The 24493-nt window shown below is 40.0% G+C and overlaps 1 protein-coding gene across 19 annotated transcripts in view; it reads left to right on the top strand.

The window, feature by feature from the left end:
- EXOC6B (exocyst complex component 6B) overlaps nt 1-24493 on the top strand; it is a 712770-nt gene that overhangs the window by 619204 nt on the left and 69073 nt on the right. The window contains exon 21 of one of the 19 annotated variants that reach the window (XM_064268723.1): nt 16078-23662. The exons of 17 other annotated variants lie outside the window; for them this stretch is intronic. In XM_064268723.1, coding sequence (XP_064124793.1) covers nt 16078-16092 — 15 coding nt within the window. In that variant the 3' untranslated portion in view covers nt 16093-23662. Of the gene's footprint in view, nt 1-7; nt 2038-16077; nt 23663-24493 lie in introns of those variants that run through there. One more of the 19 variants, XM_064268719.1, reaches the window with a different exon arrangement.

The following is a 24493-nucleotide window of genomic DNA, read 5'->3' as shown; positions in this document are numbered from 1 at the left end:
ATTTCAGAGAGAACTGAGACCTAGAATGGGTAGATTTTTCAAGACAACCTGTTGGCCTTTGTTTGGGACCCCTGCCTTCTGATTCAGGATGGGGCCCCCTGAAACCACTAATCCTGCTTCCAGCCTGCTTAGAAGACTAGCCACCATCACCTTCCAGTGCCCCAGAACTTTGTCCACCCAGCAATTTCAGGATGTCTCATATTACCGTAATCTCTGGAACCCAGGCTCCCATGGGAGCCGTGATTTAGAGTTGCTACCAGCTACAGCTCTGCAGTTCTGGGAGCCTAAAATACAGGCTTTGGTTCTGCTAGTCCAGAACGGTGGTTCTAAGTTGTGATGAAAAGGCATAGGGTTTAGGGGCACATCTAGAGGGCTTCCTGTCCCTTTACCACTTCCGATCCTGTCCCTCTTTACCCCCTCACATCTCCCACTGTTAGGATGGGAATGTGCCATATTCATCATGTATGTTGAATTGACAAAAGAATGATTAACCTGAAAAGCCCTGAATAAATACTTCCTCATCTTTTTCATGAATATTTGCTGTGTGCTAGGCAAAATCTAAGCAGTATATTTATACATTATCTCAGGTAATTCTCCAAACACCATGTGAGATAAAATTACTTCCATTTTTTACATGCGGAAACTGAACTTCAAAGAGATCAAGCAGCCTGGCCAAAGTCACACTAATTAGTGGCTGTTATGGACTGAATTTGTGTCCCCCCAAATGTATGTCAACTTGACTAGGCCATGATTCCCAGTATTGTGTGGTTGTCCACCATTTTGTGATCTGATGTGATTATCCCATGTGTTGTAAATCCTACCTCTATGATGCTAATGAGGCAGGATTAAAGGCAATTACGTAAATTAGGCAGGATACAATCTACAGAATTAGGTTGTATTTTGAGTCAATCTCTTTTGAGATATAAAAGAGAGAAGCAAGCAGAGAGAAGGGGGGACCTTCTACCACCAAGAAAGCAGAGCCAGAAGCCAAACGTGTCCTTTGGACCCGGGATCCCTGCGCTGAGAAACTGCTAGACTTGGAAAGATTGATGACAAGCACCTTCACCCAGAGCCAACAGAGAAAACCTTTCCCTGGAGCTGGCACTCAGAATTCACACTTCTAGCCACCTAAACTGTGAGAGAATAAATACCTGTTTTTTTAAAACCATCCACTTGTGGTATTTCTGTTATAGCTACACTAAATAACTAAGATGGTGGTTAAACCAGGAGTCGAACCCAGATCTGTATGATACCAAAGCTATGTAAGTTGTTATTCTGCACTACCTCCTCTCTCCAGTGGCCTTGCTTAGAACTAGTGTAACTGAATGTCCGGCCCATATCTAATCTAGCAAGTACTCTTTCAAATAGCCATGATCTCTCTGCCTTGAAGTTTCACAGGAAACTTTAGGCAATACTGAGTCTTTACTTATGTTTAGAATTCCTTACCCTCGATACGTGCATTTTTCAGTGTAAATGCAGACACATGATTGGCTCATCTGAGACCTGATTTTTTTTTTCTTTTAGAAATTTAAAAAAGAACTACAGAGAATACCATAACAAATACTATGTTTCCACTGTCCAGACTTGAAAATTAATGTTTTATGTTTGTTTCATCTTCAGTTTTAAAAATCTATACAATTAGTAGAAAGAAATGTAATAAGAAAGAACACATAGTTAAATGTAAGGAAATTTTAAAAAAGCAAAACATATAGATAACATCCTCTTTGATCTCCAGGCCCATTTCTGACATGAATTTGGTATTTATCCTTTCAGTGCATTTTTTTATAAAGTCATATATGAGTATCTATGAACATACGTAATACTGCTTTGTATGTTTTCTAAATTTACGTGCATGAATCAGACTACGTATTATTGTACATTTTTATCATTCAATATTATTTTCAAGATTTCTCCATGTTAATTTATTCTATTTTGTTTTGTCTGCTGAATACTATTTTATTATATTAATATGCCACATTTTATTATATTTTCTTCTATTGCCCAATGTGGTTCTATTTTTGTTGTTGTTACAAATAACATTTCATGGAACAGAGAAGAACACATACTTTTGTGATTACGAGGGGGGGAGGGAGGGAGGGTGGGAGAGGGTTTTTTTATTGATTAATCAGTAGATAAGAACTGCTTTAGGTGAAAGGAAAGACAACACTCAATACATGGAAGGTCAGCTCAATTGGACTGGACCAAAAGCAGAGAAGTTTCCGGGATAAAATGAATGCTTCAAAGGTCAGTGGAGCAAGCGCGGGGGTCTGGGGAACATGGTTTGCGGGGACTTCTAAGTCAATTGGCAAAATAATTCTATTATGAAATCATTCTGCATCCCACTTTGAAATGTGGCATCTGGGGTCTTAAATGCTAACAAGCAGCCATCTAAGATGCATCAATTGGTCTCAACCTACCTGGAGCAAAGGAAAATGAAGAACACCAAGGCCACACGACAACTAAGAGCCCAAGAGACAAAAAGGGCCACATGAACCAGAGACCTACATCATCCTGAGACCAGAAGAACTAGTTGGTGCCCGGCCACAACCGATGACTGCCCTGACAGGGAGCACAGCAGAGGACCCCTGAGGGAGCAGGAGATCAATGGGATACAGACCCCAAATTCTCATAAAAAGACCAAACTTAATGGTCTGACTGAGACTAGAGGAATCCCGGCGGCCATGCTCCCCAGACCTTCTGTTGGCACAGGACAGGAACCATCCCCGAAGACAACTCATCAGACATGAAAGGGACTGGTCAGCGGGTGGGAGAGAAACGCTGATGAAGAGTGAGCTAATTATATCAGGTGGACACTTGAGATTGTGTTGGCAACTCTTGTCTGGAGGGGGGATGGGAGGATAGAGAGAGAGGGAAGCCGGCAAAATTGTCAAGAAAGGAGAGAGTGAAAGGGCTGACTCAAGAGGGGGAGAGCAAGTGGGAGTAGGGAGTGAGATGTATGTAAACTTATATGTGACAGACTGATTGGATTTGTAAACGTTCACTTGAAGCTTAATAAAAGTTATTAAAAAAAAAAAATAATAACATTTCATGGAACATTCTTATGCTGTTTCTTGGGCTCACATATGAATGTTTCTTGAGGGTTTTTACCTAACCCAGAAGTATACCTGAAAGTAAAATGACCGGCTGTATTGAATCATCTTGTTTTGATGCTCATAAGATTTTTATTTGGTGAGAAGAGCCCAAGTGAAACTAGATGTATGTTTATGGGGATTGCTGGGTCTCTTGACTGCTTATGACATTGTTCCTATTCAACAGATAAAATGTCAGTCTTCAGCTCTATAGTCAGGAGAGATTAACGTGGTTTAGTATATGTGGCGTCTGTTCTTGTGCATTATCCTTTCTTATACACCCAGGGACAGACACATTTTCTTAATTCAGAAAAAAGAAAATAAAACTTATTATACTCAGAAGTCAAACACCAGCCGACTCTGAGATGTCCTAAGCAGACTAATCTCAGGGTCTTCATATCATTCTGACCATCAGAATGCTTTATTGTAGTGCCTGCAGCAGAACCTGAAAGAGAGAATTCCTTTTTGCTAGAGCTGCTGGGAACTGTGAGATTGCGTTATCTGGGCATTCTGCTGTATGTATAAAGTATTTGTTTACTTTATGTAGTGGCTGTAGCTGTGGCTTTATCTTCTTCTAGCTCATTTTCCAGTGTAACAGGATAAGACCACTCCTGCCATTATGATGTACCGTGCAGTAAACAGTGAGGGCTTTTGGATTGCATTTTATGGAATTGCTTTATTCAGCCTCCCCTTCCAGTTCCTTTGGGAAAGGATTGACAGTTGATATGTCTCTTTTGGATTTCTTAGTGAATTCAGCATTCCTAGATTTGGTTTCTATTTGTTATTTGGCTTATAAAATTAATTGCTTTGGGGATAAGAATGGCTTATGTCCAGCATAAAAGTTTTCTGCTTAATAGTCTACCCTGTGGCAGGAGGGGAAGGACAGTGTGGCTTGTCCAGGCCCTATCTCAGTTGGATTTTTTATATACTGCCCCAAACATAGCAGTGCCCCCCTCCCAAACAAACAAGGATTGAGTACCACTTTTGACCATGGAGCAGTCTCTTCTAGCAGCCAATCTTCAGTCATGAAAAGTTCAGGAATGTCAGAGTCAAAGCACTGCCCAATTGACCATACTGGAATGTGCAGGCTAGGTCTGGCACGGCTATCCAACTGTCATCCTGCTCCAGCAGGCTGTTGTTATCCAGGTCTACTCGTCCTAGAAGCCAGTTAATTTGATAAGGCAAATTTATTCTGCTGACAGAAGAGTTCCTGAGGTCTTTTGTGAGGATTACATGAAATTTTCAATCTGATGTCGAATGTGAATTAGTCTCAGCTCTCAACTATCCCCCAACTTGACCTTGCTTTTGGAGGAGAAGCTTGCAGTCTATGTGTGTTGATACCCTGTACATCCACTTTCTCTAATAGCATTGTAGCTTGTATATTGTTCGCAGGTTGGCTTAGTAACACTAGTTGCTGAGTTACTTCAAGGCTGGTCTTAGTCTCTTTTTTGTGAATTTCAACTCTCAGTGCCTTTTGTTGATTTGTAGTAAGTACATTTTGAATTAATTCCATATGTATTTTGAAGGATGAATTCAGAATTTGTGGGAGGTGGGAGATACGGAAAGAAAGTACCTAAGCCAAATCCCAACCGATATGCAACCAGAATACTATTTCGCCCAATGCCCTCAAACTTAATTTTAATGTTTATTATATACTCTACTTCATTCTGCACCTTTACTATATACATTTTATATTCAGCATTCTAATTATAAGATGAATATACCTTATACACCTGGGTTTCCCCCACCATCAATACCACAGCTACCACCCAGACCAACATTTAATTGCTTTGAATTTTTTTATGATTTGCAAGCTGCCTTTAATTGCCTGACTAAGTAAGCACTGAGATTTCTGTTAGATGGTACAGGGAACCTGTCTGGACTGCACTGAACCTCTTAAAAAAAGATCAGAGGCTACTCATATGCTTTGATCCTCTGCTACTATATCCTTTAAGACTCACCCAGGGAGGTTACCTGAGTTTTCCTTTATGGGCAGGAATGAAGACCCCAAAGAAGAAAATTAAGTTGGCCTAGGAGGAGGCACTTGATCCTTTCTCATTGTTTTCCATTCATTCCTCATGTCATCATGTTGAAGAAACATGTTCTGGTTGTTTTTCTGTCCAAAAGGTTATTTTCAGTGTGATACAGGGAAAGAATACAGACCTGTGAATCAGGAGGTAGATGTCCTATTTCTCTCTGCTTCTGCCAACCTTTAGGTTAGCAGCCACACGTTTAACCATTGCACCACCAGGGCTCCTTTGTCTATACCTAAGGCTTTGCATTTTATTTGGAGCAGTACGTTTTATGGACACTGATAAAGTGCATTTAGAAGAAAAGGTTAACCAGACTAGCAAAAGATCTGGAACGCTTATTGAAAGAAATGTGGGTATTTCAGCCTGGAAAAGGGAAAACTGAGAAGATTCATGTATCCAGCTTCAAAATGAAGAGCTAGTTTATAGAGAACTATAAGCAGACTTACTTTTTTGTATTGGCAACCAGGACCTGTGATTGGAAGTTAAAGGGAAGCAGATTGATTCAATACATGAGAAAAACCTTTCAACAGCTAGAGCTCTCAGAAATTGGAGCAGATTACATTTCTTATAACTGGAGGTGTGAAAGCAGAAAACAGATTCACGTTTATAAAGGATATTTTATATTGAGTAGCAAGTTATGCTAAGTGATTCCTAAGGTCCCTTCTGAAGCTAAAAGTCTATGATTTGGGGAGTAGACAAACTCAAATTCCTTCAAGCCTTCAATTCTATGATTCTAAAAGATGCATAGTTGTAACAACTTTTCATAAAGTCATAAGTATGAAAAGAATTGATAAGGCATGTTATTTTATTCCTTTGGATTCTGACAGAACTTCTCAGTCTCTGATATGATCAGAAATTCCCTGGAGGGGGTGCTCGAAGCATGTTCTTCCTCTGCTTGGTCTCCCTTCCTCCAAGCACATCTGCCGGGGTTTTTTTTTTCTTTCTTTCTGTAGTGATTTTTGTATTTCTTTGAATCTTTACAGGTGGTAGCAATTTTGGTTCATCTGATTTGATGGTATGAAATTCTAAATAGTTGGGGGTCATTTGGAGTGATTACTTTTTTCTTTACATTCTGGGAGCCTGAGGGAGTATGTTTGGAGTTGCTTAGTTTATAGTCCTTGTCAACATAAACTCTTTATTCATCTTCCCATTCCTCTGAAGAACAGACAGTGGAAATTCATGATATCACAGATGCCATGCAGCAGTCACATGCAGAGGCAAGCAGAAATATAGTAGCTTCTGAACTGGATAAATTTACTAACTTTTATATTTCTAAGTCAGTGGTTTAGGGAAAATAAATTCTACAGATTATCATTAGATACAAAATAAGACCTCAATTTTAGTGGGCAGTCTTTTTTAATAGAAAATCTGTTGGAATATGGTTTTGCATGTGGGAATATCTTCACCTCATCATCCCCCCAAGGATTAAGTTACCCAGAATTGCAGCTATTACAAGGAAATTGCCAAGATCTTCTCTGTTCTCTTATCAAATGATCTGGATGGTTCTTTTTACTTCCCCCACTCTCCCTGCTGAAATCTACTGGACCCCATGTTTTATAAGAGTTTTTTTTTTTTTTTTTTTCCATTACTCTTTCAGGGTGTTTGAAATCCTGTCTAGGTTACTGGCCATGGGGAAAGGCAAGGCAGTCTTTTAACTTGATCTGTGTGGGGGATATTTTTAAAAACAATCACTTCCAATTTCACAGAGGTTGTGCTAGTGACCCTCTGTTCGTAATTGTTGCCTCACATATCAAGACTTGATATGTGGTCTGTTATCCTACAGGCTAGCTCCAAAGTGTGAATTTTTTAAAGTAGGTTGCCCTTTCATAATGCCCTAGTCTGCCTCACCTTACTCTGTGATAATAATGAAAGTCTAACAGTCTCCATGGACAACAGCATTCCCCTTAGATATGCACAGATAAGCATACAGTTCGATGTCCTTTCATGTATATGTATTTCTATAATGTCTAATTAAAGTGACTGCTGTCACCCCCTCTTTATAATATATAAACTTGAAGGGGAAGCTCAACTACTGCTACCCTCCTAAGGCAATGGAATATAGAATGAAAAGCTGACACTGTCGTTGGGTGCTGTTGAGTCGATTCTGACTCTAGCTGGAATGAAGTCGTTCAGTCAAAAATGGGCTAATTGGGGCGACCAGAGCTCTCATGCATTGTTGGTGGAAGTGTAAAATGGTACCACCACTTTGGAAAATAGGATGGCAGTTTCTTATCAAAGTATAACCCAGCAATTCCAATTCTAGGCATTTACCCCAAATGAAAACATATATCCACAAAAAGACTTGTGAAAGTATGTCCATAGCAACTGTATTCATAATTGTAAAAAAATGAGACATTCTAAGTATCTATCAATAGGAGAATTGATAAAGAGACAGCCAGTATATACACTGGCATACTATTCTGGGATAAAAAGGAACAACTACTGATACACACAACATGGATACATCTCAAGAACATAAAGACTGAAAGAAATCTTATAGAAAAGAGAACCTATTGTATGCTTTCATTATGTGAAATTCTGGAGAAGGTGACTCTCGGTTTTACAATACTCATAGATCAAACAAAACTATGATGGAAAAAATCAATACAGTGGTTGTCTCTGGGGAGGAAGACTAGGTGATGGAAAAGTTCTATGTTGACAGAAGTTTGGGTTACATAGGTATATGCATTTATGCATTTCATTATATATAAATTTAACCTCAAGAAAATATGGAACTGTAAACAAATACTTCCGTTGAATGATATGCATGATGAGCTTGTCTACAACTTACACTGAAATGCATCCAAAAAAAAGATTCAGTAATGGATAGATGTGTGATAAAGCAAATATAGTAAAATGTAAATTATATAATCTAGGTGGTGGGTCTATGGATATTTACTGTTAAATTATTTCAGCTTTTTTGTATGTTTGAAATTTTTCATAATACATTGTGAGGGTGGGGTGTGGGAAGTAGTAACAACCACCGTGTCGAGAAAATTCAAGCTTAAAATTCTCAGTGGAGTAGTTACTGCCTCAGGGCCTTCTAGTACCAGGTTTTTTATTATTATTATTCGTTTATTCAACAAGCATTCTTAGAACACCTATTCTGTGTGGGAACACCCAGATTAAAACAAAACAAATTTTAAACCTTGCTCTTAAGGAGCAGTCTCATGGGGGGAGATAAGAGATCCTTCTATGCCGTTTATGCTTGACTTTCAACAAAGAAGGATAACATTGTTCCCATCTTTGCTTAGTCCTCTGAGATTTTAAAAAGAAATAATTAAGAGAATGTTGGGCCATCTAGGTTTAGAGAACGCAAACAAATCTAATCAAATGTAAGTCTTTTAACTTTAAAGTTCTTAACGACTCTAAATGTCAAATTTAGTGAGGAAGGTAGCATTCTTTTGTAAGTCCCAGGATGCAAGTTCCCAGAGGGTGTCCTTTTTGCAGGACTTGACCCAGAACGATGGAAAGAATCTCAAATGCCTGATTGAGATATTCCTGTCTCCGTTTAACTCCTCTTCAAAAGAGACAGAGTTGTAGGAATCAGAATGCTCTATGGGACCGTGTGACGCCTCCCCACCAGACCTCATGCTATCCTGTTGCTTGTCGCTTGTGCTGACTAGCACAGCCCTGGGAAATTAGGTGGTTCAGAGTGAACAGAACAACTCCTGCTTTGATCTTCCTCAAGATAGAGAGGCATCAGTGTTTCATTGATCTTTCTAACTCTTCCTAATTCTGCAGAATTCACAAATCCTGTCTCCATAAGGATGTACTGGTAGCTGACAGACATGTAATTCAAGCTTTATGTGTTAACAGGCCTTGTTAACACACTGCATTCAGCTTATGGTAAACATCAGAATACCATGTTGCCTTCAGTCTTGACTTAACGACTAGAGATTGAGAGTGGTCTTTCATTCTGCTAAGATTGGTTTTACTCAGGAGTAACTAATTTAGTGATTAAATTTAGGATCTAATACCAGTGTCAGATATTAATTCGGGGCGGAAAAACTAAACCCAAGAACCAAGAAGAAAACTGCAGCCTGGGTTTAAAATAAAACAAAATTAAAATAACTTATTTCATCAAACTGGGCCTTTTCTAATAAGAGAGATGCGTTTTATTTTTTTTTTTTTTAAGCTGTGTGACTTCTCCTGAAAGATGGAAAAGATTTTGTGAATATTATTCTCAGATGTGGCAAATCCATGTTGACAGTACTAACTTACATGCAGACACTTTGAACACTACCTGTTTCACCTGGCCTGTGTCCTCTCACGTATGTGTTTTTCCTTTGTGGAAAGAAAACATTTTCCACAGTCATTTGTCCCGGCGCAGGGTGAAATGGGGACGGGATGTAAACCACAGGGAGTCACCTGAGGGACAGCGACTGCTTAGATAGAACAGAGGATATTAACGGTTACTTTGGGCCCAAATTCCATGCCCGTGGAACCATGAATAAATAGGTTCCAGATACTTGCTTTTATATTCAGATTTCTAGTGTTCACCGATACAAACAGTCCAGGCCATGCAAATACTTAAGTGCTGAGAACTCTGGGAATCGATCTCTAATCGGAGATATAAAATTTGGCACTAGAAGGGATTTGATGATCATCTAGCCCTGTGATTACCAACCTTGGTTGATCTTGAATTACCTGGGAGTCTTTCAAATGGATTTTAGGGCCACATTCTCAGTGGTTCTGATTTAGTAGGTTGGATAGTGTGGTGAGGACTAGGAATCTAAAGTTTTAAGTAAGTTTCTCAAGAGATTCAGGTGATCAACTAATTTTGAACTGTACTGACCTGTACTCACCACTCTCACTCTCAGTTTTACAGATGAGACAAGTAATGCCCAGAGAAGTTATGACTTGCCCAGAGTCACATAGCTAGAATTCTAGTCTAATTCATATTCCAGGGCCTTTTCATTCTACTTTGAAGCAACAATTTCAAAGACTAAATGTTTCATGCTTTTTTCTGAATTGAACTTAAGTCCTCTAAACTTCAGTTTACTGCATCTGCAAAATGGTTTGATAATATCTTAGTTGTTTTATTGGTTTCCTGCGACTGCCCTAACAAATCACCACAAGTGTGGTGGCTCAAAACAACAGAAATTTATTCTCTCATAGCTCTGAAGGCCAGAATACAGAAATTAAGGTGTCAGCAGGGCCATACGCCTTCTGAAAGAATCGTTTCTGGGAGAATCCTTTCTTGCCTCTTTCAGCTTCTGTTGTCTCCAAGTGTTCCTTGGCCTGTGGCTGCAAAACTTCAATCTCTGCCTCCGTTTTTCACATGGCTTTCTCTTCTTCTACCCATGTCTTCTGCTCTCCTCTGCCTTATAAGGATACTTGTCATTGGATTTAGGGTCCACCCAGTTATTCCAGGATGGTGTCATCTCAAGATCCTTAACTTGATTACATCTGTAAAAACCCTTCTTCCAAATAAGGTCACATTCACAGGTACCAAGGGTTAGGAATTGGAAATATATTTTGGGGGGTCACCAGTCAACCCAGTACAGTTACCAAATCTAAGGGGAACCACTGAATTTCTAAAGTTCTGTTCTAGTACTGTTATCTGTGATTTTTAAATCTTTTCATTGATGAGACTATTAATAGTATTATTAATTTTGAATGTCAGCATGCTTTATGCATATTATTCATTCAGTCCTCACAACAACTTATAGGGCAGTTGTTATCACCATTGTTCAGAAGTATGAAGTGACTTGGTGACTTGAGGGCCACAAAGTGTGATCTGAAAAAGCTTTTACCCTTTTCTTTTTTTTTTTGCTTTAAGTGAAAGTTTACAGTTCAAGTTAGTTTCTCATACAGAAATTTATACACACATTATTAAGTGACCCTAGTTGCTCCACCTATAATGGAGTGACAGCACACTCCTCCTTTCCACTCTGTATTTCACGTGTTCATTCAACCAGCTGCTGCCCCTCTCTACCTCCTCACCTCGCCTCCGGACAGGAGCAGCCCATCGAGTCTCATGTATCTACATGAGCTAAGAAGGACACTCTTCACAAGTATCATTTTATGTCTCATAGTCCAGTCTAATCTTTGTCTGAAGAATTGGCCTCGAGAATGGTTTTAGTTTTGGGCTAATAGAGAGTCTGGGGGCCATGTCTTATGGGGTCCATCCAGTCTCAGTCAGACCATTAAGTCTGGTCTTTTTTTGAGAATTTGAGTTCTTTACCCTACTTTTCTTCTGCTCTGTCAGGGATTCTCTGTTGTGTTCCCTGTCAGGGTGGTTATTGGTGGTAGCCAGGCACTATCTAGTTCTTCTGGTCTCAGGCTGATGGAATCTCTGGTTTATGTAGCCTTTTCTGTCTCTTGGGCTCATATTTTCCTTGTGTCTTTGGTGTTCTTAATTTGCCTTTGCTCCAGATGAGTTGGAACCAATTGATGCATCTTAGATGGCCGCTTGCTAGCTTTTAAGACCCCAGATACCGCTCACCAAAGTGGGATGCAGAACAGTTTTTTAATGAATTTTGTTATGCCGATTGATCTAGATGTCCCCTGAAACCATGCTCCCTATACGCCCTCCCCTGCTACTGTCCCTCAAAGTGTTGGTTGTATTCAGGAAACTTTTTACCTTTCGGTTTAGTCCAGTTGTGCTGACTTCCCTTGTATTTTGTGTTGTCCTTCCCTTCACCTAAGATAATTCTTGTCTACTATCTAATTAATGAATACCTCTCTCCTTCTCTCCTTACCCTCATAACTATCAAAGAATGTCTTCTTCTGTTTAAACCTTTCCTTGAGTTCTTATAATTAGTGGTCTCATACAATAATTTGTCCTTTTGCAACTGACTAATTTTACTCAGCATGATGCCTTCCAGAGTCATCCACATTATGAGATGTTTCATGGATTCATCATCGTTCCTTATCATTGTGTAGTATACCATTGTGTGAATATACCATAATTTGTTTATCTGTTCATCTGTTGATGGGCACTGTTGTGGATTGAATTATGTCCCCAAAAATGTATATATCAAATGAGCTGGGCCCTGATTCCTGGTATTGTGTGATTTTTCTACATGTTGTAAATCCTGCTTCTATGATGTTAATGAGGGAGGACAGGCAGCAGTTGTGTTAGTGAAGTACGATTCAACCTACAGGATTGGATTGTGTCTTGAAGCAATCTCTTGAGATATAAAATGTAGAAGCAAACAGAGAGACAGGGGGACCTCACACCACCAAGAAAAAAGCACCAGGAGCAGAGTGCGTCCTTTAGGCCTGGGGTTCCTGCGCAGAGAAGCTCCTAGTCCAGGGGAAGACTGATAAGAAAGACCTTCTGCCAGAGCCAACAGAGAGAGAAAGCTTTCCCCTGGAGCTGACACCCTGAATTTGGGCTTTTAGCCTACTTTACTGTGAGAAAGTAAACTTCTCTTTGTTAAAGCCATCCACTTGTGGTATCTCTGTTATAGCAGCACTAGATAACTAAGGCAAAATTTGGTACCGAGGGAGCAGGGTGCTCTAATAGATACCTAAAATGTGGAAGACCCAGAAAGCAATGAGGAGAACAGTTAACACTGGAGAAGGCGCAGATGGTGAGAAACAGCAGCGGAGGATCAGCAGCAGCAGCAGATTCTTTAAATTTCAGCTGGGTCTGTTGTGATACCGCCCATGTCATTTCTTATTCAGGTTATTTGTTTCCTCTTCTTTTTTTCTTTTGTCATTTTGGCGAATGGTTTATCAGTTTTGTTGATTTTTTTCCAAAGAACTAGCTTTGGTCTTGTTAACCCTTTCAATTATTTTTCGGTTCTTATTTCATTTAATTCTGCACTAATTTTTATTATTTCCTTTCTTTTGGTGTCCAAGGGCTTCTTTTGCTGCTCTCTTTCTATTCAAGTCGAAATGTTAATGTTTTGATTTTGGCCCTTCTTTTTGGATGTGTACATTTATTGCTGTAAATTGACCTCTGAGCACTGGTTTTGCTGTGTCCCAAACGTTCTGGTAGAATGTGCTTTCATTCTCATTTGATTCTTTGAATTTCTTTATTCCATGTTTAATTTCTTCAATAACCCAGTAGTTTTTGAGCAAGGTGTTGTTCAGTTTCCAAGTGTTTGATTTTTTTTTCCTTGCTTTTTCTGTTATTGATTTCTACTTTTATAACTTTATGGTAAGAAACAATGCTTTGTAATATTTCACTGCTTTGGATTCTGTTAAGGCTTGCTTTATGGCCTAACATGTGGTCTATTCTGGAGAATGTTCCGTGTGTGTTGGAAAAGAAAGTATACTTGGCTGCCATTCGGTGAAGTGTTCTGTATATGTCTATGAGGTCAAGTTGATTGATTGTGGCATTTACACCTCATTGAGCTTCTTTCTGGATGTTCTCTCCTTCACCAAAAGGGGTGTGTTGAAGTCTCCTACTTTTATTGTGGAGCTACATGTCGCTCGTCTCAATGCTGTGAGAGTATGTTTTATGTATTTTGAAGCTCTGTCACTGGGTGCATAAATATTTATTATGGTTATGTCCCTGTGGTATATTGACCCTTTAGTCATTGTGTAGTGTCCTTCCTTATCCTTTGTGGTGGATTTTACTTCAAAGTATATTTTGTCAGAAATTAATATTGCCACTCCTGCTGCTTTTTGATTGTTGGCTTGATATATTTTTTTCCATCATTCGAGTTTTTGTTTGTTTGTGTCTCTAAGTCTAAGGTGTGTCTCTTGTTGGCAACATATAGATGGATCATGTTTTTTTATCCATTCTGCCTCTTCCTGTCTCTTTATTGGTGTTTTTAGTCCATTTACATTCAGCATAATTATTGATAGGAATGAGTTTAGTGCTGTCCTTTTGATGTCTTTTTTGTGTGTGTTGTTGACAGTTTCTTCCACTTAATTTTCTGTGCTGAGTCATTTTTCTTTATGTATTTTCTTTTCCTCTTTTTCATTGTTGTTGCTTTTGTATTTGCTGAGTCTTTATGTTTTTCTTGTTTTTTGTTTTGGTGTGTAGGATTGTTAGTTTCCTTTATGGTTACTTTAATATTTACCTGTATTTTTCTAAGTTTAAACTGAACTTTATATCGCCTTGACTTCCTCTACGTATGAAAGATCTATGACTACATGACTACATTTTTTAGTCTCCTTTTTTGTTTTAACGTTGTCATCTTTTACATAAAGACGTCTCTGTTTCCCTGTTTTGAGCGTTTTAGCTTTGATTTATCTTTGTGATTTTCCTATCTGGGTTGATATCTGGTTGCTCTGTCCTGTGGTATAGTCTTGGGTCGTTATCTGATGTTACTGATTTTCTAACCAGAGGACTCCATTTAGTATTTCTTGTAATTTGTGGTTTGGTTTTTACAAATTCCCAAAACTTCTGTTTATCTGGAAATGCCCTAATTTCACCATCATATTTGAGAGATAGTGTTACTGGATATATAATTTTTGGCTGGCAATTTCTTTCCTTTTAGGCTTTATATATGTTATCCCAACCCCTTCTTGCCTGCATGGTTTCTGCTGAGTACTCCAAGCTTAATCTTATTGACTCTCCTTTGTAGAAGACTTTTCACTTATCACTAGCTGCTCTTAAAATTCCCTTTATCTTTGATTTTGGCAAGTTTGATTATAATATGTCTTGGTGACTTTCTTTTGGGATCAACCTTTTGTGTGGTTCAGTGAGCATCTTGGATAGATATCTTCTAATCTTTCATGATATCAGAGAAGTTTTCTATCAACAAATCTTCAACAATTCTCTCTGTGTTTTCTGTTATCCCCCCTTGTCCTGGTACTCCAGTCACTTGTACATTATTCCTCTTGATAGAGTCCCACATAATTCTCAGGGTTTCTTCATTTTTTTCATTCTTTGATCTGATTCTTCCTCAAATAAGTTGGTGTCAAGTACTTTATCTTCAGTTTCACTGATTCTGACTTCCATTGCCTCAATTCTGCTTCTGTGGCTTTCTATTGAGTTGTCTTAATTTTGAAATTTTGTTGTTAATCTTCTGGATTTCTGTTTGTTTTCTCTCTATGGGTTGTTAAAAAAAAAAAGCCTGTTTAATTTATCATTAAGGTGTTCTATAATCTTCTTAAGCTCCTCTGTTGCTTTAACTGTGTGTTCCTTGGCTTGTGCATTTTGCCTGATCTTCTTCCTGATCTCTTAAAGAGTTCCGTATATTAATCTTTTGTATTCTACCTCTGGTAATTCCAGGAAATTCTCTTCTTCTGGAAGATTTCTTGAACCTTTGTTTTGGGAGCTTGCTGAAGCCATTGTGGTCTGCCTCTTTATGTGATTTAATTTTGACTGTTGTCTCCAAGCCATCAATAAGTTATTGTATTTATTTATTTTATGTTTGCTTACTGTGTCCTAACTTCTTATTTTGTTTTAATATGCCTAAATAGGCTGCTTGTGTGAGCTAGTTTGATTATTGGCACCTTTGAAGCTCTAACATCCTGTCACCAGATGGTTAGATCTGTTGATATGTAAGCCCAGGAGTCTGTTTACTTTTCTTGTATGGATTCAGCTTAGTTGTCCTGGTAGTTGGTCACCAAGTGTGTGGTGCAGTCTCTCACCTACAATCCTAGACAAACAGGGTGATTGGTGTAGGCACAGGTATCCCGCTGCAGTAGAGGGTCACACACTGAGCAAGGCAGGGGGCTGACAGCCACCCCTGAGTGTCTGTGAGGAAAATGTGTCCCTGTTCCCTAGAGTGCATAGGTGGGTGGGTTTTGCAGCCAGATTATGGGCACCCAGTGCTGTTGGCTGTTAGGACTGGGAGGCACCACATATTCTTGAACTCATGTCCTATACTCACTCATTACATGTATCCTACCACCTAACCTCTTAGCACTTCTCACCAAATTGTAAATGCATACCTTTAGTTCCAAATGAATAATAGTGGAATGAATTTAGTTCATATCCCTATCACTGGAGAAATAACGCAGCGCATGTATGTGACAGAAATTGTGTCGTCATCATACCAGTTCCTTCCATATAAGACATTTAAATTACTATCTTTTAGGTTTTAAGACTCTGATGGAAAATGAATTATCATGTAAGTATAAGTTCCTTTGTAAACTTTGAACCATCGTGTGTGCCTAGAAAACTTATCCTGGTAAGTTGGTTGTTGATGAAAAGGCTTGCAATCCAAGTTGGAAAAGTTTGTCAAAGAATAAAATCAGGAAGTTTGTCAAAGAATAAAATCAGGAACAGGACTGAGGTAGGCAGGGAAGGAAAAAAGGTTATGCAGACACTGCCGGTATCAAATAGAAAAGTCAGCAAATTAAACAATGAAGGCCTGTACCTCTTTTATCTTCAGGAAATAAATTGAAATTGAGGTTTTAACAAATGATAAGAGAAAAAGGAAGTATAAATTAAAAAAAAAAAATCATAACCAGGTAAATTTATTCAAGCAGCTTATAAAAATTTGACTTTTGCCAGGTATATTCATGTCTAGACGCTGTTGTCAAGATCAGGAAGGTACTGACCTGTTTGGTCCATTGTAATAAAGGCTATAACTGGGCAGGCAGACACTGACACATTGAGCAGTAGTGACTGAAGACCAGACGAGTCGTGGAATGACATCAAGGACATCATACGTGAAGAAAGCAAGAGATCGTTAAAAAGACAGGGAGGAAAGAAAAGACCAAAATGGATGCCGGAGGAGACTCTGAAACTTGCTTTCGAACGTCGAGCAGCTCAAGCAAAAGGAAGAATTGATGAAGTAAAAGAACTGAACAGAAGATTTCAAAGGGCGGCTCAAGAAGACGAAATATTATGATGACGTGTGCAAAAAGCTTGAGATGAAGACCAAAAGGGAAGAACATGCTCGGTGTTTCTCAGGCTGAAAGAACTGAAGAAAAAATTCAGGCCTCGATTTGCAATACTGAAGGATTGTATGGGGAAAATATTAAACAACGCAGGAAGCATCAAAAGAAGATGGAAGGAATACACAGAGTCATTATACCAAAAAGAATTAGTTGATATTCAGCCATTTCAAGAGGTGGCATATGATCAGGAACTGACGGTACTGAAGGAAGAAGTCCAAGCTGCTCTGAAGGCATTGGTGAAAAACAAGGCTCCAGGAATTGATGGAATATCAATTGAGATGTTTCAACAAACAGTTGCAGGGCTGGAGGTACTCTCTCGCCTATGCCAAGAAATATGGAAGACAGCTTCCTGGCCAGCTGACTGGAAGAGATCCATACTTATGCCTGTTCCCAAGAAAGGTGATCCAACCAAATGTAGGAATTATAGAACAATATCATTAATATCACACACAAGCAAAATTTTGCTGAAGATCATTCAAAAATGGCTGTAGCAGTATATTGACAGGGAACTGCCAGAAATTCAGGCCAGTTTCAGAAGAGGACTTGGAACCAGGGATATCATTGCTAATGTCAGATGGATCCTGGCTGAAAGCAGAGAATATCAGAAGGATGTTTACCTGTTTTTTATTGACTATACAAAGGCATTCGACTGTGCAGATCATAAAAAATTATGGATAGCGTTGCAAAGAATGGGAATTCCAGAACGCTTAATTGTGCTCATGAGGGACCCTTACAGTTGTTCGGACAGAACAAGGGGATATTGATTGGTTTAAAGTCAGGAAAGGTGTGTGTCAGGGTTGTATTCTTTCACCATACCTATTCAGTCTGTATGCTGAGCAAGTAATCCGAGAAGCTGGACTATATGAAGAAGAACGGGGCATCAGGATTGGAGGAAGACTCATTAACAACCTGCATTATGCAGATGACACAATCTTACTTGCTGAAAGTGAAAAGGACTTGAAGCCCTTACTAATGAAGATCAAAGACCACAGCCTTCAGTATGGATTGCACCTCAACATAAAGAAAACAAAAATCCTCACAACTGGACCAATGACCAACATCATGAAAATGGAGAAAAGATTGACGTTGTCAAGGATTTCATTTTACTTGGATCCACAATCAACAGCCATGGAAGCAGCAGTCAAGAAATCAAAGGACGCATCACATTGGGTAAATCTGCTGCAATGGACCTCTTTAAAGTGTTGAAGAGCAAAGATGTCACCTTGAAGACTAAGGTGCACCTGACCCAAGCCATGGTATTTTCAATTGCATCATATAGATGTGAAAGCTGGACAATGAATAAGGAAGACCAAAGAAGAATTGACGCCTTCGAATTGTAGTGTTGGCAAAGAATATTGAATAGACCATGGACTGCCAAAAGAACAAACAAATCTATCTTAGAAGAAGTACCACCAGAATGCTCCTTAGAAGCAAGGACGGCGAGACTGCGTCTTACATATTTCGGACGTGTTGTCAGGAGGGATCATTCCCTGGTGAAGGACATTGTGCTTGGCACAGTACAGGGTCAGTTGAGAAGAGGAAGACCCTCAATGAGCTGGATTGACACAGTGACTGCAACAATGAGCTCAAGCATAACAACAATTGTAAGGATGGCGCAGGACGGGGCAGTGTTTCGTTCTGTTGTGCGTAGGGTCGCTATGAGTCAGAACCATCTCGACGGCACCTAACAACAACAACAAAATCTAACATTAAAGGATTTAAGGTATAGTACATATACCTGTCATGGGTCACAGAATTATAGTAATGAAAAAATTCCAACATTTTTAAATTGTTGTTCTTATTATTATCTAAGTAGTTCAGGTTCTGGCAGATTGAGTCAGGTTATGTGAAGAACTGCTTCCAAGAGATTAAAGAACAGACCCGTATCCCAGGGCCACTGGCAAGCAAAACTGTGGACAGAATCTCTGAGATTTGGTTGTATATCATTATGTAATCTTTGGTGAAAGGCTTTTTAGGGACAATTAGCCTATCTCCCATTCTCCATGCATACTCCACCTACACCATAAAAAAGTAGATGACAGCCTTTCCAACTCCTTAAGATTCTTAAGAAGGATATCCAAGTTCAAGTTCAGAGCATCTTAATAAGTCTTCCAAACTTCTTCATAAGATGAATCACAACAAATCATTAAAGAACCAAAAGTATCAACTTTGAAAAAACTACAAAAACTTTCTCCCCCTCCAAAAAGAATCTCATCTATGGGCCAGTGATCATATTCTGATAAATTTTCATATTTCCCATGTGTGCTTTCCAAGGCAGCTGTAGAAAAGGAGCTGGAAGTTAACATGAGGAGTTACAGTCACAAACTTCAGCTTGCCAAAAAGTATCTTAATTTCATAGCAGATCTAAGAGGGAGGACTTTTGACACCTGGATGGAGCTAGAAGGCCAGGAGTACGCTATCAGGTCAGCACAGTATATTATCCTCAGGAAACCCTGGAAGAAGGGTTGGAGGAAGATTAGAAACTTTAAAAAGGCACTAAGCAAACATCAGTATGTGTAAAAATGGCATGAGGGCAGTGTCAGACCTCCTCCAACCCCACAAGGGGGAGGGGAGAACCAAGATCAACAGTGCAAGGCTACCTCCCATGAGGTGGAGCCCCACAAGCCTCCTCTGTCCACCATCTTTACTAATTCTGACACCATCCGTCCCTCACTCAGCACTCTGCTTCTCTGCTGGGTTCGATAAATCATTAAAGTGGCCAGACAGAACTCAAAGACCACACTCATGATTATGGGGTTTATTATAAGGGAAGTAACAGTTCAGGCTAAGTAACACTCAGGATGTAGTTCTTCTACCAGGACAGCCTCTCCCTGCTGCTGTGCTCACAGGCATGCCTCTCCCTGGCTCTAGGTGTCTGCCCAGAGGCACTCAGCTTTGTCTCTCTCTGTGGGCCAGGAAGCCCACCATACTATCTCCCCCTGCCAGGTCTCTGCTGCCGCCGCTTCTCAACACCTTCAGAGTTACAGCTTGCACTCTCTCTCTTTTTCTCTTGGTCCCCTGCTTCCAGGACCTTCTTATCACAGGGATCCTGGGTCCAAAGGATGCACTCTCCATTCTTGGCTGTTCTTCCTTGGTGGCGGTAGGGTCCCCCTCTCTGCTCTGGAGTTGGCTCTCTTTTAGGGCAAAACTGACCAATCCCCTTGGTAGGCCACAATTACTCTATTGCACAGTCCCACTCAATTACCCAAGTGGGAGTTACAAGACCATGGCTAGAAAGGCCACATGCAAAACTAATTAGTCACACAGCAGGCCACCCACTGGTTTTTCTAGCCATGGTTTTTTCATATTTGGAGTATAACTTCCACCTCCCAATCATTTTACCATTTTATCATTAACAATTAGTCCTTCAACAGGGCAAAGAGTCCAAAGGGTGATTTTACTCAGGTACCAGCCATTCAGGTTTGCTGCAGGTTTCCATCTGATGTGGTCAGGTTCTCCAAAAGTCAACTTGTCTTCACCATTCCTGGCCTCTGACAAAATTCAACTGAGAGAAGATTGTTCCTTTGCTCTGAGCCTCACAAGGTATCATAGTAGCAAAACCTTTAAGGGACTTTAGGTTCAGCCACTGTACTCTAATCTAGAAGTGCCTCCCACTTAGTCCACTCTTGTATACTCACAGCTTCTACAATTACAGTTTTTGTAGTCACAGTTAGCCCTGTTAACAGTTAACACTAACAGCAGAATCATATAATCCTATCAACATCTTCCCCACCCTCTCTTCCGCATACCCATCATGAAAAGAGGAACCTACTCAGAAGGGATCCTCCCTTGTCCCCCTCATTCTGAATGTAAGCACACCTGCGAAAGTGTTTAAGCCAGCCACTTCATGCCTTTATCTTGCCTCATTTTATATAGCCAGTGTTTAAATTGCCTGTCCCTGTCAAACCAGTACTTTGAGGAGACAAGCACATCCTTTGGTCTTGAAGAATCTTCAGTTTCAATTGGAACTTTGAGCATCTGCATCCACAGACAAAGTCTAGTCCAGAACAAGCCCTCAAATTGCAGCAATCTATACCAGCTCACAGTGTCAAACATCTTTCTCTTAATTTATTTGGGTTCCGGTCAGCTCATCCCTAGCCATCCAAGCTAGGTCACAATGGGTAGTGGCCTCAGGCTCGAGAGTTCACACACACCTGCCAGCACTTCAGACAGCCCCTTCACACTCTTTCATCCCTAGCTCCCTTGGGCTAGGTCAACAGGTTCTACCTGTAAACTTCAGAACTTCAGGAGTCCAACAATTCCTTTTACTCCTGACCAGCCAGCCCTTCCTCAGTCTCTCATCTCCAGCCCCCATGCGCTTGGTCAGTGGGTGCCAGTGAAACATGTCCAAACTCAGCATGTCTCTTTATTGCTGCACTTCCCCACTTCCACTCATTAGTGGACCCAGATGGTGCCACAAGCGAGCAGACCAAGCTGTCTAGTCACTGGCTCCCTTTAGCTCCCAGTTCTGGAAGAGGTTCCCTCCGAAGGGCACTGACTTTTCCTGCCTTGATGCATCCAACAGCAAACCACTTGCTGGAAATTCAAAAAGCAAAACAGCCACTTTTTTCTGTAAGTTCTTCGTTCAAATGCAAATCTTCTATTCCCTCAGCAGTTCTGGGTGGTTCTGCATGTCTTTTTAAATACAGACCTTGATGGGGCTCAGGTTTTCAGCCTAAGCCCCCATTCTATACACAAGGCTACTGCATTCAAACCAACAGCCTGTGTTTCCATCAGGGAAATCCTAGTTCCCCTTTTAGCATATCCAATCCAGTATTGGCTGAAAGCGGAGTTATGCACTCTCTGTAATCTATAATACCCGATATTTATTTCTAGCATACATTTAGATCTGCTTTACAACATTAGGTAGGAGAAACATTCAATATCCATAGTACATTCAAATAAATGCATAATCCTAAACACATAACCCTTTTGAAACGTTCCAGTTTAGTCTTCTCTACACCTGAACTATTTTCCCATTCATATGCATATGGCCTTGGGCCTCTGGCTGGGTGGAACCAGAAGACCCTGGCACCCTATCATTCATCCTGCTTATCTGGCCTGGCTTTGGACCCAGGCCTCTCCAGCAGCAGCTTTTCAGCCATTATAGGTAACAACAACCAAAACAACTATCCAAGAATTGAATATTTCACTTCAAAGGTCCTTCATTCTTTCTCTTACAAAGTTCTATGCTTTCAAGAATCTAGAGCCATTGCAAAGAATCCCACTTCCAATGCCAACTGTAGTTATGGTGCAGGAACAGTGTCTGACCCCCTCCAACCCAAGGGAAGGAGAACCAAGATCAACAGTGCAAGGCTGACTGCCCTGAGGCAGAGGCCAGACAAGCCTCCTCTCTCCACCGTCTTTACTAATTCTGACACCAACCATCCCTCACACAACACTCTCCACTTCTCTGTTGGGTTCAATAATTCATTACGATGGCCACACAGAACTCAGAGACCATACTCGTGATTTATTATAAGGGAAGTAACAGTTACAGTTCAGGCTCAGGAACACTTGGGATATAGTTCTCTCATCAGGACAGCCTATCTTCAGCTGTGCTGGCAGGCACGCCTCTCCCTGGCCTTAGGCCTCTGCCCAAAGGCACTTGACTTTCTCTCTCCAAGGCTGGGAAGCCCACCATGCTGTCTCCTCCTGCCAGATCTCTCCTGCCACCACTTATCACTGTCTTCAGGGTTACATCTTGGTCTCTCTCTCTGTCTCATTCTCCTGCTTCCATGAGCTTCTCAGCACAGGGACCCCAGGTCCAAAGGACGTGCTCTCTGCTTGTGGCTGTTCTTCCTTGGTGGTGATAGGATCCTCTGCTCTGCTCTGGAATTGGCTCTCTTTTAAGGCAAAACTGACCAATCCTTATTGGTAGGCCACAATTGCCCTATCACACAATCCCACCCAATGTCCTGGGTGGGAGTTACAAGACCATGTCTAGAAAGGCCACACGCAAAAGTAACTAACCACATGGCAGTATGATAATGACAGCATTCCCAGTGTCCTTATTTTTCTTTTAGGCAATAATCTCTGCTGAATTCCTCCCTCTATTCCTGCCCCCGTAGGGGCAGTTCTACTCTGTCCTTTAAGGTTGCTGTGAGTCAGAATCGACTAGATGACAATGGGTAATTATTAAAAAATAGCTATGGTAAACATAAAGCATTAATTCCTCTTTTTGTACTTAATGGTTTAAATGTGTTTCTTTTGTTTTTTTCTCTATAGTAGGCTATAGTACTCTCAGTAAGTAGGCTGGTAAGTGGCTAGCCCTGTTGAGACAGATCGTTACAGGCGAGGGACCTGTCCAGTAGCTCTCATTGCTAATCTCAAGTGAACTCTCATGGACAGTCTCATCCTTCATGTAATGTTTTACAAACATCAGTGCTCAAGAGGATCTTGGAGTAAAGGTTATAGGGAATATAACTAGGTCACTGCTATGCATATTCTGATGTTTCTTCAACAGTTGGGGCGCTAATTATGTTAGCGTTGTTTTATATATTAATTTTTCGCAGTGGGTTTTAAATTAAAAGTTTCTGTTTCAGGCTTTAATAGTCTGAAGAATAGGAGTTTAAAGGCATTTTCCTCTTTGGATATATTGTACGTGTTATTCATTCTCTCCCCTGAAGACAGCATCAAAACCACCTAAAAAGCAAAGGCTTCACTCTAAAATCAAGAACAAGAGAAGGATGTCCACTTTTGTCACATTTATGCAGCGTTGTATTGGAGGTTCTAGCTAGGGCAATTAGGCAAAAAAAAAAAAAAAAGGAAATAAAAGTAATCCAGATTCAAAAGGAAGGAAAGTAAAACTGTCTTTATGTGCAAATGATATGACCTCGTGTATATAAAATCCTAAAGAATCCACTAAAAAACTACTAGAACTTGTTTATACAAGTTGGTGAGGTTGCTAGATATAAGGTTAATATTCAAAACAATACATAAAATGAACTGTATATTAGCAATTAACAGTCTGAAAATGAAATTAAGAAAATAATTTCATTTACAATATCATCAAAATTAATGAAATACTTAGGATAAATTTAACAAAGTATAAGACTTACACTCTAAGAACTACAAAATATTTTGAAAGAAATTTAAAAAGACCTAAATATAGCTCATGTGCATGGATTGAAAGACTTAACATTGTTAAGATGACAACACTCCCCACAGTGTTCTACAGTGTCAATGCAATCCCTATCAGAATCCCAGCTGGCTTCTGTGCAGAAATAGATTTAAAAAAACAAAACAAAACCTATTGCCATTGAGTCGATTCCTACTCATAGCAACCCTATAGGACAGAGTAGAACCGTCCCATAGGGTTTCCAAGGAACAGCTGGTGGATTTGAATTGCCGACATTTTGGTTAGCAGCTGAACGCTTAATCACTGGCGCTACCAGGGATCCAGAATTGATAAGCTGATCCTAAAACTCATATGGAAATATCAGTGACCCAGAATTGTCAAAACAATCTTAAAAAAGAATGAAGTTGGAGAACTCACACTTACTGATTTCAAAACTTACTACAAAGCTATAATAATCAAGACTGTGTGGTACTGGCATAAGTATAGACATATAGATCAGTGGAACAGAATTGAAAGTCCAGAAATAA

The sequence above is a fragment of the Loxodonta africana genome, chromosome 15 (assembly GCF_030014295.1).
Source record: "Loxodonta africana isolate mLoxAfr1 chromosome 15, mLoxAfr1.hap2, whole genome shotgun sequence".
In the NCBI taxonomy this organism is placed as follows: Eukaryota; Metazoa; Chordata; class Mammalia; order Proboscidea; family Elephantidae; genus Loxodonta; species Loxodonta africana.
This window is presented reverse-complemented; position numbering and strand designations above follow the sequence as displayed.